At 41.2% G+C, this 16,847-nt stretch overlaps 1 protein-coding gene across 1 annotated transcript in view; it reads left to right on the top strand.

Annotated features, from left to right (window-relative positions):
- Window positions 1–315: 315 nt before the first annotated feature.
- The window catches only part of adamts3 (ADAM metallopeptidase with thrombospondin type 1 motif, 3), a 174,456-nt gene continuing 157,924 nt past the window's right edge, over window positions 316–16,847 (top strand). Inside the window, exons 1-3 of the mRNA XM_069683065.1 lie at window positions 316–443; window positions 829–850; window positions 7,881–8,320. Of these exons, the coding sequence (XP_069539166.1) occupies window positions 384–443; window positions 829–850; window positions 7,881–8,320 (522 nt within the window). The 5' untranslated portion in view covers window positions 316–383. The remainder of the gene's footprint in view (window positions 444–828; window positions 851–7,880; window positions 8,321–16,847) is intronic.

The following is a 16,847-nucleotide window of genomic DNA, read 5'->3' as shown; positions in this document are numbered from 1 at the left end:
GGCGTGACGTCACACTAGGCTGGTCTTGGCGTTTATTAGCCAGGGGAGCCAAGTGCCAGGTTGCACGAGCTCCACACTGCAGCTCTGTCCGGCCAGCGGCAGAGGGGATGTCCTACTAACTCCTCCAAAACTTTCTAGAAACTCAGTCAACAGACAAACACTGAGCCTGACTGACAAAGTGTCGCAACTCGCCTCACTCCTCTTCTAATGAAACTTTTAACTACTTTTATGTGTTTTTCTTTTTAACTAAAGTCCGCACATCCACTTTGACAAACTTTTTGAATGAGCCGGGTCACGCCTGCGTAGAAAGTTTTCCCGATTTTTCCCTTTTTTTATTTTTAATTTGCCGTTTGGATAAAAGTTTTATCACTTAGAAACTCGTGATGGCTGTCCTGTCACTAGCGTTACTACTTGTAGGATTTGTGTTGACTTCAGCTGACAAGGTAAGTGCCTCTGCTGCTCCACTGTTGCTTTATTTCAATCTAAAATGTGCGATTTAGCTTTGCCTTTCAAAATAAAACCCCGTTAATTTTAAATACGTGCAGATGTGAAAGCGGAAAAGTGAAGTTTCCCGACGCAGCGACAGGTTTAAGTGTCTCAAACTTTCACGTTTTTTCTGTAAATGCGCACACTGCTTCCTCTGTGAAATCCATGTTGACACTGCACACGCGTGTTACATAAGACATGAAGTAAAATAGAGGCATTTTTGTTAATTTTTTACAAGCAGCTCAGCCTGCTGTAAACTGCTGCTGGACATCTCAGACTATCCTGATTTCCTCCTGGCTTGTATACGCATTTAACGAGCTTTCTTTCCCCTCCCTCTTGCAGGCTGGTGAAGTAGATAGAGAGGGTAAGTACTGCTTCATTTATTTATTTGTTGTAGTCTAGTTTATACAAAGTTGAGAGAAAGTATGAGATTTTCCTCCTCACTGATAAAAACTCACCCTTCATGCACTGAGATCAAAGTGGGAGGGCAGTCTGTGTGTGAGGAGCTCTGTAATACACCTCCCACCCCCATTTACCCTCCTACCACCCCACAGCTCCCCTCACACACACACAAAGTCCTTCACCAACACACACACACACACACACACACACACACACACACTTATATTACATGAGCGAACTGCTTCAAGGGCTTTGTTATACAGGAAAGAAAATTCCACTTGTGAATCCTGCACATCTGTTATCCATTGTGAGGTTAAGAAACAAGTGAGCTGCAACAGTGTCCACGTAGGATCCTTTTACACCCGCTGTTATCTCCTGAACACCTTGGAGGGCCCTCACACAGAGAAGTGACAGCTGTCAGTCAGGGCGGGCAGGATGTTCTGTGATCCTTTGTAGCCTCTAGTGTGCCACCGTGAGCCCGGCTTCTCCATTATCAGCCTCGTAAAGCAGTTATTTCTCCCGTTCTGTGTCCTGTCTCTTAAAAATAACCTTCGATGTTTCCTCTTGCACACGTCTGCAGGCCTCAAGCTAGAACCAAATCTACGAATAAAGATTTAGTTCCTAAGTGGTTTGTACAGATGATTAACGAGGACTTGACCTATTCACCGATGTTCTGGTATTTGCAGTTCCTCTTGGGTGAGACAAAAATTCTGGAGTCATGAAAAGATAATCTGACATTCTTTATACTAATCAGACTTTTTGAGAGAGAGAGAGAATCACTTTTAAATGTTGTTTCTGTCTGTTGCACCCCTGAGTATACATCACCCTGTATCTCTGACTGTTGTATCGCCTTGACAACCAGAATTACTGAGGCCATCACCCTGTCTTCTCAGGTATTTTGAAACTTATTACATCTATATATCATCCCAGATGTATTGTGCAATTGACGCAAAGGGGTTAGCGCTGTCGCCCCACAGCTAGAAGGTTCGAACCCTGGTTCGGCTTCCCTCCGGGTACTCCGGCTTCCTCCCACAGTCCAAAGACATGCTCTTTAGGTTCACTGGTGACTCTAAAATTGCCTGTAGGTGTGAGCGTGAAAGGTTGTCTGTCTCCATGTGTCAGTCATCATTTCAATTCAGAAGTTAATTTCTGCCTTTTGGCGACTTGGTGACATGTAGCTTAATAATAACACAGCGAGATCGCATTTCATCATCAGAGTTTCCTTCTTCTTTGTTCAATAACTACCACTGACAAACCATCTGACATGGTGTGAAGCTATGGATAAGCGGGACAGGATAACAGGATAAGCGGGATAGATAATGGAGCAGCACAGTAAACATCTACTGCAAATTCTCCCTGAATAAAGCTCCAATCTTTCAGAAAACAAAATACACAATTTAACTGCCAATGAAGATGATGATAAACTGCAGAAAATAACCCCAAAATGCTAAATAAAAACGGACGTTCTGATCCAGTTTAGGGAAAGTAATGTCCACAAAACTTGTCACCAAAGAAGAAGACCTTTACACTTTGGATCTCCAAGACCTTTTAGCTGTGTTGGTAGTTGTATTAGAAATACCCAAAGGAATTAGAAAATACTCCATTTGACCATCCCTGTCTCTGTCGATGGTGTCAAAGGTTGTATATTAGGGATGGGGTTGATTCACATGAACGTCTAACACCTTCTCAGGCATCGTGCTCTGGGAAATAGACGTACAGAACTTTGAGTTGTAGTGATGGTCTGTTTCATTCCCCTCGTCTCTTTTATCATCCTCCTCCTCAAAACGCCTTCTGCCTGCGGCTTCAGTTGACTTTTGTTACCATCAACGTCGATGCAGAGAAAAATCTTCTGTGTAAACCTTCCTGACCTCCTTTCACTTTGACAGAATGCATCATTTTAAACAGACTCAGAGAATGAGAGGTACTGTAAGTGCAAACTTGTATTTATGGTTTGGTGACAATAACGGACGTGTTTGGCCTCGCAGTGTATCTGTATTTTATAATTTACGCGTTAGTACCTTTTGAGAGCAGCGTTGCAGTAAAAGTGTGACTTTGTAAACCTCCAAACTTCTGACTTTTCTAGCTCGTCATTTATTGTATAAAGCCACAGAGACATAATGTACTTGTTGGCTGTTTTGTTTTTGTAAAATAAACTGAATCCAATCCACAGTTCAATATCTGCAGCTCAGAGCAGCATATCTCCCACATGGCTCTGCCAACAGAGGGTTTTAATGTCTTTTTAAATGTCATGTTCTCTATAAATGTTCACATTTTATGAATATGCTCATTCAAAAATCATCATTACTGAGATTTTTAGGCAGAGTATCTTTCCTAACTCTGCTCTCATGTCATTTCATTTGCTCGGGCCGTCCTGTAAAGACTGAGACTACTTTTTACATGAAAACACTATGAAGAAGATCGAACTTTGTCAGATTGTAATTGCAAACTAGAGATTTCTGTATTTGTTGTGGTTGGGCATGGGTGGGGCTAAGGTGGAGGCTGTGATGTCACCAATCAGGATGTTTTTAACCTTTAAACCCAACGTGATAGGGCTGTCACTTTTCAATCGGCATTCGATATATCGTTTGAACCTGGTGAAATATTAACAGTTCGAACTGTAATGATGCGATTCATAATTGAAGCACGCTTTCCCACGAACAGATGAGTAATCTGCTGTCCAGAGTCCCAGAATGCATCACGTTTAAAGTAGTGTCCCTTGTATTCCAACAGATGGCGATAATACGCCGCCTGCTACAAACCAATGGAAGAAACTAACGAGCCGAGCCGTTGTTAACCTTTCCTGCTTCAGCGTCCCGTCCGTAGTCAGAAAGCACAGGGGAAGCTTATTGTTCTGCTCTAGGGCCGGAGCTGTAGCTAGCTTCACTTTAATACACCAGCAGAAAAAACACGGGAGCGCGGCTTGAGTCTTGAGGAGTCGTAGGCTTTAATATGCACAAACACAGCCTAAACTGTACATGAGTTCTGTTGTTTAAACAGCTACTGATCACTCTTTTCTCTGCTCTTCCGCTGCTCTGGTCCCTGACGCTTCACATAACTCATGCACACACACTAACGTTCTCTCTCACTTGCTCTACCACCCCACTCTCACGCACTTAGCTCTTCACAAAACAGAGCTACGCTTCTAATGTAAGACTGTGCTACAGAACTGATCAACTCAACACCAACGCACCTCAGAAGCGCTGTATGTACCACTACGTACCCAATATGTAGTGTACTACTAAGTACATTTAATGTGAGGCAGCAGCTGTAGTAAGTTTCAGTTTTGTAAGCAGAGTTTTATAACAACTCAGAGAGGACGTAAGAGTTAAGGTGACCAAAATCAGTCACATTAACTGGACTGTTTTACGTGCATGCATGGCTTTTCAGTGAATTTAGGTGCAGCAATGGCCGACTTTAACAACAACAATTAAAACATCTTTATTGAGATTTGGCCTAAATGTTCATGCATTCAATGTCAGTTGCAAAAAAAATGCAGACAATATAAAGTTTAAATGTGTGCATTGCTTCTCTGTGAATAATACAGCTATAAAAATCACCAATTTTCAACATTATTAATAACTTTAGCAGTTTTACTTGGATTGTTACATATATTATCTGCAATACTCAATATTATGCAGACGTATAATTTATATACAAGTTGTCTGGGGCTTTAGAAAAGGTTAAAACGTACCTGCTTATAAAGTCTGAATGAAGTCGTCGCACGAAGAAATCTGCTCTTTTCTTCTTGTGAGAGGGAGAAGTGACTCTTGAGATAAGACGAGGCTCTTGAGGATTAAGCAGCGTAAACCTCGTCTTCAAATACTCACTAATGAAAAGAGGTAATTCTCCGCTCCTCTTTGACTTCTTCCTCCTTCTTTAACTTTTTATCCCTTCAGGGTTTTGTCACAACGACTCTAAGGACTTTGGGGAGAGTATGTCAAACTTTATCCAAACTTGCACATGTTCAAGCTTAACCTTTTCATGTATCGCTATCAAACAACTAACTCTTAGTCATTCATGTGTGCAGAGAAGTTAACTGGTTGTGAACATGCAAAAACTTCAAAGGGCTTTTTGTAGGAATACCTCACAGTTACATCCACAGTGATCTGCAGGCATGTCTCTGGTTTCAGAGGTCTGATAAAAACTGCTGTACACTTTTTTATCTGTACAAACTTCACAAAGTCAGTGTGATGAGCTGCTTTTATCCCTCACAGGTTAATGCATCAGCATCATCATAACATTTGCTGTATATTAGCTTGTCAAATGCATGTTCCTTTACATCACATTTGTCCAGAGCGTGCCCTGTAGCTCTGTGATTACCAAAGTGTGTAATTTCCTCACACGTGTAATTTGAGTTTCAGCATTGACACCTGTTTGAATGTCTTCTAGTCAAATCCTACAAGATAATTGCACGGTTTCAGTATTTATGTTGCATTTTTTCCGACCAAAACCAACCAGAAATCTTTGAATGTGTCGGCCATCGAACGCATTTGGAAAAGCAAACCAAGCTTGGGTGGAAATTTCCTTTTAAACCGAGTGTTTCGAGGCCAACAGATTTCCTGGTACAACTGAGCTGACCACAAATAATCCAATGAACAAGGGTTGAGGGGAAATGAAGCAACATGTAAGGATGATGCTGACTAACGCCTGGCCCACACCAAAAGATTTTTCAAATCTTAGATGCTGAAAATGTGAGAGAGCCCACACATGAAGATATATAATCATAGATTGAACAGTTTTGCTCCTATAGTGTGTGGAGGGCAACGATTACACCAAACCGGCACACCACACACTCACAGATTCCATTCACCAACAACCAGAGTCCGACTCTCACAACTGAAATCTCGCAAATCTTACGGTCAAACGTGACTTAGAGTAAACAAACATGGCTGTGACTGTGGATGAAGCGGTGGAGACGGCGTGACCATGGGCTGTACATGTTACTTTATGCTACCCATGGCTGCAGTTGTTGTGCTTCCTTCTTCAGCTTGCTTCCCCATTGGCTATTGTTTCGTTCCACGTGACGATCCACAGACCACGTGCTCGGCTGTCATCGGGGTTCCCCCCCACGCAACAGGATAACGGATCGTAAATACTGGACATGTTTAATATTTGAAATCAGTGTGGTCAGGACGGCCTTCCAAGCAAATTGGGGGAAGTAAAATCACTCTTAAAGTCGAGCTGAAAGGACATTTCGAGAGTATCTAGCTTCCGTATCGTGACTTATTTCCGAGTGAAACAGGACGTACAGGCGGGACATATCAGAGGGATTTGATTTGATCGTTGAGAAGTGGGCGTAGACAGACGTTCTCCACAGCGCAGTAGCTAGCTAACTGACTGAGCGTTCTTGGTGCTCTGCGGCTAAATGTTGCAGATTGATTGGTTGAAATTGTTTGGTGCTAACTTACGTAAGCACGAGTGAAATTTAGTTTTACCAGAAGAAAAAAATGATCAGATTTTGATATAAGAATACGAAGAAATGGATTTTCTGTTTGTTTGGTTTTTTTGCCTAAATTGTCAAATAGATGCGCAATATTACCGGGGATGTGATCTAAAAGGATTAAAATGACATTCTTCATTTCACCTCGACTTTAACATCCCTCACACCACAGGAACGTCAGGCAAGAGCATCTTTAGAGCCATCGAAAAACTCGGGACTTTGCTAATGATTGTCAGAAGGGGGGAATCTTTCCTGCTTTAGATAGAATCATAGTCTACAAATTCTTTTTCACAGTCTTTAGTGGAGACTCAACTCAGTTTGAACCCTTAAAATGTAAAATGAATGCTCCAAGTGAAACCCTGAAATCTCACTGCCTATTTTAGTCAAGAAAAATATTGTTACACATTATCATCTAATTCACAATATTCCCGACCTTTGAGATGCAGATCGGGGGTAGTAAAATCACTCTTTACATCCCTCACACCACAGGAACATCTGGCAAGATCATCTTTAGAACCATCGAAAAATCAGGACTTTGCTTACTGTTGTCGGAAAGGGGGGGGGGTCTTGTAGTGTGTACCCCGCTTGACATCCAGTTTATGTATTTTTTAAGTTAGGTGTTAAATGTGACACATCAAGAACTTCTGGGAGGAAGGTTTGTTCTTCTCCTCTGTGCTCTCTTCAGCCTGCAGTTGTATTATAAAGTTTCATGGCTTCACAGAGACATTGGCAGTGTTGATTAGTCTTTCAGCAGAAATTCTGTAAAGGAGAAAAAGGCCGAGCATCGACCTTTAATAGCACTTATACATCTCTGCCTCCTCGTTCCTTTGAGAGACCAGTGGATTGGCACAACGTAAGAAATGCAGGGTCATCAGACAAAACTTGTTGTCATAGCTTAACTTTTGCTTTCAAACATCCATTGAACTGGCCAATCAAATACATGCAAGCTGAGATTCAAGGTAGAATACTTCAAAGTGGGTAGCATTGTGCTAAATCTATGAATTAACTATGTTTCAGGCGGGGAGAAACTTTTGCTATCTTGATAAACTTCCATCCTTGTACAATCCTAATCCTGCCTGACGCAAACTGACATTTTATCATTTGATGCTAATGAGGCTGAACCGGACTCAGAATTTGTCAGCTGAATCAGATTTGGCCTTTGGATTGCCTACACAGCTGTGAATGTTGGCCTTTTTTATCAGCCTATAAGTCTTATGTTTAACATGTAAGACTCAGGTTTATCAGAGTTTTCCATCTCCAGCCCACTACTAGGAGACCTCACAGATAAAAACAACCTGAGCACCTACTGATAAGCTAGTGGTAGCTCAGCTCGCAGCCCCTCCTGACATGAGACACTGATTTTTAATGTGAAACTACTTTATTTCGTGTTTTTATTGCTGGGTCTGTTTGATGTGAAAAGTAAAGGGAGCTTTGGGCAAAATTCCAGCATGAGATTTTCTGCCTTGTCTTTGGTTAATGTAACTATAAATCATTAGGTTTTAAAGACACAACCTCAACCTCTTTTCCTACTTCCTGCTTCCTTGTTTTCCAGGCCAGCTGAGGAGCCGGCTGAAGGAATACGGCCTGGTCACTCCCTTCAGCACCGACTCACATGGACACTACCTGTCACACCTGCTCTCCGCCACTCACAAGCAGCGCGTCAAGAGGGAGGTGTTTCCTTCTGGTGAAAATGAGCAGAAACTTTTCTTCAACATCTCCGCCTTCGGGAAGGAGTTCCACCTCCGCCTGCGCCCGAACAACCGGCTGGTGGCCCCCGGTGCCATGGTGGAGTGGCATGATGAGGTCCAAGGCTTTGGGAATGTCAGCAACAGCACCGAGGACGATTTCAGTTCAGGTGCCAACCAGACTGAATCCACCACCGGAGCGGAGAGGATACTGCGGCGTGAGCTACTAAAGACGGACTGCACCTTTATCGGTGACATCACAGACGTCCCCGGGGCCGCGGTTGCCATTAACAACTGTGACGGGCTGGTAAGTCCTCTGCTATAAAGCTCCTTCCTCCCCTTCCCCCTCAAGCCGTGTCTTTTCATTACCAAAGTGCCATGACCTTATCAACTGACGCTAATGGATTTAAGATGTCCGTAACTCCTGAGTTTAGCCTTTCTTTACGTCAGCACTCGGCATTTTTACAGCACATTGTTCTTGGAGATATTCTTCAGCCAGGCAGATGGAATAGCAGAGGTTTGTCACGGCTGAGTGGCCATGCATTGCACCCACAAACCCAACGGATTTCCCCCCCATCCTTTTCCCAACATAAAACACCAGTTCCTTTTGTGCTCCACAAAAGTCTGCAGTCCTATCCTCCCCATCACCCTCATAAAACACTTGAGCAGTAATTGAGGAATGACCCAGGCCAAAACTTCTTAAAGTAGGCCAAGGAAACATCTCTTGGTTTGGAGTTCTCTGCTAAAATGTTGCAGACTATAAAGTAACACAAAGCATGTGCTGCTCCATGTGACTCATTAGAAATCAATATGTTGAAAATATAACACTGATGGTTCTTTATCTTTTCATAAATAACAGCAATTTTGAAAAGAAAGCTGACCCAACAATGTTTATTTTCCTGCTAACAAGTCCGTACCCATATATAGCTCAAGTGTTCTTTATTCTCTAAGAGAAAAAAGGTGTGCTACTCCAGCACCGTTAGAATCTGTAAGTCCATTACTAAAACTCTGAACAACTGTTTGATGGATTCCTATGATTGCTGGGCTTTTGGTTGGAAAATAATGGTTCAAAAATGATGATTATTTCTTTTTTTTTTTCGAGACATCTCCTCTTTTTCTGCACCACTAATTGCTGAAAATGTTGGGTTTGAGTGAAATCTCTGCAACTACCAGATGGATTGCCAAATTGATACACATGCTTGGGGTGTTCTGATACCATCTTTCTCCTTCCTGATACTGATTCAAATACCTAGACTACAATAGAGGTCTTCACGGGTCCAACATTTCGTGCCTGAACCCTAAGATACCCGTAATTTTGTGACCCAGAACCGAACCGGACCAGTCTATTATTTGATAGCTGGGACCTGGACCCGTGCAGAACCGGGAAATGCCGGACCCGTCTATTATTTGAAAGCTGGGGCCCGAATGGAGTTATGTCGGACCCGACCCCGGCCGGACGAAACAGACCTGATCAGCACCGACTTCACAGCTTGCTATTAACAAGTTAGTCAGCTGTCACAACAAACCTTTTTGTCCTACCTGTGAGACGCAGCCTTCTCCCCTGTGCCTGGCGGTGCATATAATCCATCCTCCGCCAAGAAACTTCATGAAGCACATCCAGGTTTCCTGGTATCCATGTCGTGTTGATAAAAACAGAGATGCTAATCCACTAGTTATTTCAGATTAAAAGTCCACTTGCTGTCACACAAACGGATGACAAACGTGCGGCTCGTTTAGAAGCCACACACACACGTGTTTCTCTGAACTTTGCTTACTTTCTTCTCTTCTTTGTCCAAAATTTGCATAAACGAGGTTTTACCTCTTCATATTCATTTTCTTTAAGCTTTTCTGTCCATATCAGCGATGAAGGTATCCATCATTACCGGCTTTGGCTTCAACTTTTCTCTGAACCTGCAGTCACGTGACATGACACTCAACTCGTTGCTCTTTCTTATGTTTTTTTCCACTTTAATTCCTGCACGTTCTCACGTGAATGACACATTGTTACAAGTTAAATGACACACACAGACACACAGCACTTTAATCATGAACCCTTTCTAATCACGGACAGGTCTTCCTGGATCCATTCAGGTATTATAATGTTGAACAGACCTGGAACTGAGGATTATAGAATGAGTTCCGACCCGGACCCGTTTGACCATGTAATACGTGGACCTGAACCCATATGGGCCCGGGTCGAGTCCTGGGTCCTCGGGTTCTGGTACACCCATGAAGACCTCTAGACTACAGCGTGATACAAAGTACCCTCTGATTACAAAATATGCACATACTGGACAGGGCAAGTGGCCGTTCACCAATTTGTCTGGTTCTGTTTAAAAGGAAGTTTTTCTTACTGTTGCCAGAAGCTTTCTCATTTGTGGATAATTGTTGGGTTTCTGTTAATAATACAACAAAGAGGCCGTTTAGATCTGCTCTATATGTAAAGTGTCATGAAAATACTCTAGTTTTGATTTTGTGCTTTATAAATGAAATAAAAATTGTATTGATTGATATTATAGCAGGAAAAACCCTGTTTGCTAACATTTTGCTAGCTTACTGTCTGCTGGCACTGCACTATTGTTGTTTGTTATCATCACCTGAAACTATAGTTGATTTTTTTTTTTTGCCTAATAAGATTTGGTTTCATATCAATACATTGACTTGCATACTTGCCAATTTCCAATACCGCATTTTAGGCAGTATCGGAGGCCACCAATACTGTTATTGGTAAATGTAGTTTGATTCACCTCTAACATTCTTAAACTATGCTGCATTTTGCGTTTTAGCTTAGTGCTAATAAGCCTATTTAAACATCTTTTAGCAGCTAAGATGTTGAACATGGTTGACATTAGCCTACACCTGCCAAACAACATCATGCTAGCATTGTCGTTGTGAGCATGGTAGCTAGTTAATTTTAGCTTCTACCCGGAGTGACTTTGTGTTTTAGTTAAGTAATTAGTTAATCTTGGCAGGTTTTAGCTCCTAAGATGATAAACATGGTTGACACACAATCATGCTAGCATTATTATTGTGAGCATGTTAGCTCGTTGATGTTAGCGTTTAGGGTGACATTTCAGTGAAGCGGTAATCTTGATGTGTTTTAGCTACTAAGATGATGAACATGGTAGACATTACAGCTGCCAAACACCATCATGCTAGCGTTGTCTTCGTGAGCATGTTAGTTTGTTGATTTGAGCTTATCCCAGAGTGACTCTGTGTTTCAGTTAAGTGGCTAGCTAATCTACTAAGATGATGAACATGGTAGAAATTACACCTGCGCAGGATGAACTTGTTACCATTGGCATTGTTAGAATGTTAGCTTGCTGATGTTAGCATTTAGCATGGAGCACAAGTGTGACTTGTACACCCTCACGATGCAGGTAACAGGCTGTAAAGTCTTTGCTCTGGTAATATTGGAGACAATGGATGTGTGGTCGGTGTTTATCAGACTGTGAGTGCACAGATACGTGTTTGTAGGATACATTTGGTTTTTTTGTGTGTTTTCAGGGGAATTTTTTATTATGATAAAAACAGGAAGTAAAACAAGCCGTATTCTTTCTTCTGCCTTGTTTTGCAAAGTCTTTTTATATTTCTCACTGCTAAATAATTTTTTTAAAGGTTAAGATACCGCAACATCAAGTCCAGCATATCAAAAGGCTGCATATCAAAAGGCAGCACTTGTGAAAGCCGTCCCTTCTGGACCACTTTAAAGAGTGAAACATGGATATGATGATAGCGAGAGAGAGAGAGAGCCTCAGGGACTTACTTCATTGTGCAACATGAATGCAAAGCCTGCATTTTCTTACAAATGTGTGTGTTTGTGTGTGTGTCCACAGGATTTGATTCTCACAGGGTGGCCATAAGGTGCTCTGCAGGGTTTCGCTTTAATCTCTCCACATTACAACATGTGTAAAAAGGCAGCACATATGGAGAGTGAGTCTCGCAGGCAGGCGTGGGAGTGTGAGGTTGTGATAGTGCAGCGGGCCAGCAAATACTGAAGCCAGTGTGTGATATTGACCTGCGTTTTCATGAGGTGGTGGGAGGAGATTTACATGAAAATATGAGCTGACTTCCCAGGAAAACTTGACAGGTTGATTCCCAGGAAGAAAGCTGACAGGTTGTGTTTTGGGTTTATATGAAACTTGAGCCAACCCTCATATGATGCCAGCTTTCGGCCTTCATCTTACAGTAAGCAGACTGAAATAAGAGCTCCTGACAAACAGGAAGTCAAATTCTCATGGAAATGTAAATTACTATAATAATGATGATAACTTATACAGTACTTTTTAAAAGCAATGTTACAAAGTGCTTTTACAGATGAAAGGGAATCAATCTCACAGTTTTCCATTAAATGCATGTTCCAGTAAATAGGAGCTACAGTGAATGCACCTTAAAGGCCTGTCTTTGATCAAAGGAGCTTTTAATGTTGGAAGATTTCCCTAGTTTCTGCTCTTCAGGAAGCTCTTTCCATAACTGTAGCATCCTAAAAGTGAAGATCAGATTTCCTCTGGTTGGAAAATTAGATCAGGATATAACAAGATGACACTTTTTTGCAGCTCGTATCTCAAACAAAATACGAAAAACTAGATCTGAGACCCTCCTTTAAAACCACTTAGCATCATGTTTTAGGCTGAATCTGTGAAAACAGTTTTGGAGTGGCAAAGCTCAAATGAGAGATGACTTAAAGGCTTTAATGTTCAAAGCAATTAACATGCCACTTATTTTAGAAGGGCTGAGACAAACAACTATTTATTTAATACGGACTTTTCCTGCAGATTATTCGCCCAGTAAAGGTCAGCCCTAGTAAAGCTTTGAGGGCATGTAAAGTATCAAGTCTTTGGTAGGTTAATGCTAGTAAAGCTTTGAGAGCATGTAAAGTCTTAAGTCGTTGGTAGGTCAGTCCTAGTAAAGCTTTGAGGGCACGTAAAGTGTCAAGTCTTTGGTAGGTTAGTCCTAGTAAAGTTTCAAGCATTTACAGGACAAGTTCTTGTCAAGTCTAAAGTCTTAAGTGAGCAAGTCTGAGTCACTCTAAAGTTTCTAAAAGGGCAAGTTTAAGTCAATACTTGACTTGGGACTTGCCCTCTAAAGCCTTGAAACTTGAGTCTTCAGAGTGAGGGTCTAAGTTAAGTCTTTATATCTTGAGCTTTTCAGCACATTAGAGGTTAGACTTCAAACTGCTTTAAAAGATAAAGAATAAGCATAACTGGAAGACAAGCTTCACTTTTTGGCCTTATCAGTAGATTTGAGCTTGGTGATGTAGTGACTCCTGCAGGGCTAGTTGCCACTGTCTGTAGCTAGCAAGCTAACTGTTGGAACACTTGGCAGTTTAGGAGCTGTCAGTTTACCTGAACAATACTGTATTTAACAACTTGCTAACTGTCTACTGTCTCGGTTGTTCTTTGGAAAATTAGGTCACAGATTTTCAAGATGTATTTTCATTTATTCACTGAGATTTTCCAACTGTGTTAAAAGAAAATTCACTTTCCTTTGTTATGCTGCATAAATGACGTATTATGCAGGAATAATTGAATGTCAAAGCCACTGAGAGGGAACAGACACAACTTAAAATATGATAATAATACCAGTCCAACCGCTTCATTCTTCTGAATTGAGCAGCAGCAGCGTCTCTGTGTGAACTCCTAAATATAACGTCTAAAAATATTACAATGACAGAGTCAAGCTCGTCTGAAACAGATAATGCCGCTGACCTTTGAGTCTCTCCTCGGCTCTGCAGGATTCGTCCGTTTCCTTTGATAGGAGCAGGAGGAAGCAGTTCATCACTTGGGCACGTTCAGTCTCTCTAAGACATTAATAGTTGAACCTTGCAGGGGATTCGGGGCTGAGAGGGGCCACACAGGATGTGAGAGTTTGGCTTAGTGAATTCTGTTGTGGCAGGATGTCACTTTGAAGACGCCAGCAGCCATCAAAGGTCAGTTGCTCTGCGCAGTGGAAGGCTGATTTAAAAAGACTGCTGCTGTGTACACACTGTATGATGTCACACTAAAGTGAATCATACGATTATTTTCGTCTGATTTGAGTTAAGAGATTCTGGCATGGCGGTAATCAGTATCTGATTTATCCTTTTTTTGTCCTTTTTCTATGACTGAGCGCGTCTCTTAGGATGAACATCAGAGGAGGATGTCTTTTACTGTAAAAATAGAAGCACTATGTCCCAACAGGAAACAACTATATTTGGATATAACTCAGTTTAACCTGACCTGCGCAACCTACAGAATTAAACCATACTAAACTAACACACAAAAAAAATTAAGGGATTTTTAGAACTTGTGTCATTGTAAAGAAGTTAGTTGTAAAATGAACAATAATAAAATATCGACACAAAGAACACATTTTATTCTGACCTTTTTAAAACAAATTAAAATACACAGTGGGATGTAGACAGAAGCTTATTTAACTTATTTGACATTTTTTTACTGTTATACAACAGTTAGTTCAGACCAAGTAATCTGATTGGATAAGAGGCATTCCATTAGTGCCGATATAGTCAAGCAATATCACATGAGAGCGAGTGATGTTCTGAATAATATCACGGCACGAGGCCGCAGGCTTTTTGTTAGACGAGCTGCAAATAGTCGTAAACAGTAATAATCAACAACAGATTAGTTTTTGCTCCAACAACTCAACTAGTTCCACAACTTAGCTGAAACTGGGTCCAGTTTCACAAAGATAGACTCTGATTATGGCTTATATATGACAAATAGTCAGACTTCAGATAGATGTCCAAATTAATCCGTTTCACAAAGCAGTTTAGTTCTTGACTCTTTTAAACAGGACTATGGTGCATTGAATTCTGGGTAAATTAAGACTTTTTTCAAAACAAAAAAACGGCTGACCGAGTAACCCACATCTTATCACTCAAGGCAATTTACCCCAGCAGACAGTTTGTCTGTTGGAGGAATTCAACATTTTTAAGGGTGTTTCACTTGGAAAATTCAGCCACAAGTGCAGCAACAACAACAACAACAAAACTGACATAGAGAAAAATTGCAGCAACAGTTAACACTGTTAATCCCACCATTGAAAGGACAGTCAAAGACGTTCAAAATTTGGTGCTATTGGTTAGCAGCTGTCACTGATTGTTACCATGGTAACATGGGTCTTAGAGCTGAGCTAGCCTGGGGGTAAGGTGTCTTTTTTTGTCTTTTTTTGTCTTACTTGTCTTTATTTTTGTGAAACTTGCAATAGACTAATCTATGGGCAAAATTAAGACTGGCCTAACACTACAGACCAGTCTAAACATCCCTGTGAAACTGGCGCCATGACATTTGTTGCCAAGCCACCCAAACATTCTCCTGTACTCTGTGTCTACAGGTGACCACAGATCAGCGACTTTGTATGATGTATATTTATCTGTTTGATTTGAATTATCATCAACAAGTGAAGTTAGAGTCTGCTGTGTGATTCAGAGGTACCAGCCTGATCAATGTAGACATACACAGTCTGCTGTCATGTTCATTAACAGTATTCAGAACACCTGGCTGAGGCGGAGTGATACACAGAGTAAAAAGTCCCACTGATGTTGTTCTCTATGTCACCACTCATGGAATGCCTCCTATCCAATCAGACGACTTGGTCAGAATTAACTGTTGTACAATGTTTGTGACTGTTTACGACCGCTTGTGTAACTGTTGTATAAAAGCAATATCACACTCTGCCTCGTGCCGCAGATAATCAGACAATCAAATAATCAGATAATCAGATAATCAAATCATCAATAAATGCTTTGTACAGTACTCCATTACAGCAGGAAGACACATTTTGGATGTGTTCGGACATAGCCTACGATCTGTTTAAAGTACTTTACTATTTAAAAAAAAACTTTGCTAAGAAAGTCAAGGAATTTGAGTCTGGGTAGTTTGACTTAAGAACAGAAAAAGGATCAAATCTGGCAAAAAAAAGATACAAAAATTATTTGGCTGCTCACACAGTTTTCTGTGCAGCACTTTAAAGAGACTCTTTCTTACTTACTTTCTTTTTTCACTTTCCATTACTGGAAGTATTTTCTGAGTTGTCATCAACAAAAGGATTTTATTTATTGTAAACTGTGCGCTGTTTATTTCTGGGAAATAAACAGTTTAAAACAATAAGAAAAAATCTCTTCCATGGTTATTAGCTCTATTTCTGGAGGCAAACATGAAATATCAACATCACTATAGAACTTTTTTTATCATAATCATGTTCAGGTTCTGTTACGATGGTGCATTGATGTTCTGGGGTCATTAAATAACAATTACTAAAAGGTAAGTTTAGAATCATTAAATCAGGTCTAAATCACTTTAGACTGTTAACTGAACTAACAAATAACCGATTAACTTCCACGATACAACAGATATACTTTACTATACAGTTTGGTCTGTTTTGCTGCTGTAATGCAGAACATGATCGTGTTTCTCCTCCTGTTGTTTGCAGCCTGTTGCAAAGCGTGCAGGACTGCAGAGCTCCACATCAAACGCTCACCAAACCAGTTGTTGCTGATGAAAAAGCCAGTCGTTGAGGGCCGGTGCTCTTTGATCTCAAGTGGTAGCCCGAGCCCTCACTAGGTGTATGTTTAACTGTTTCTTAATTATAGCCAGGCTCCTGTCTGGAAGTCTTTACTGGAGCAGGCAGGCAGGCAGGCAGGCTGCTAAACGCTTATGAGGCAGATACTTCCTCTGCCTCAGCAGCAGCAGCAGCAGCAGTGTGGGGGTGAGGTGAGGGTGATCTGTGCTGGCCTGTGTGGGAGACGGCCTTCATACTGCATGCATGTCAGACAAAAAGCAGGGAGAGGGGTTTCTTGATGAAAGTTGATGAAATATATTCAGCGCTGACTCCGT

This window comes from Semicossyphus pulcher, unplaced genomic scaffold (genome assembly GCF_022749685.1).
Source record: "Semicossyphus pulcher isolate SPU_LCO1_2020_fin unplaced genomic scaffold, fSemPul1.0.p SCAF_6, whole genome shotgun sequence".
Lineage (NCBI taxonomy): Eukaryota > Metazoa > Chordata > Actinopteri > Labriformes > Labridae > Semicossyphus > Semicossyphus pulcher.
This window is presented reverse-complemented; position numbering and strand designations above follow the sequence as displayed.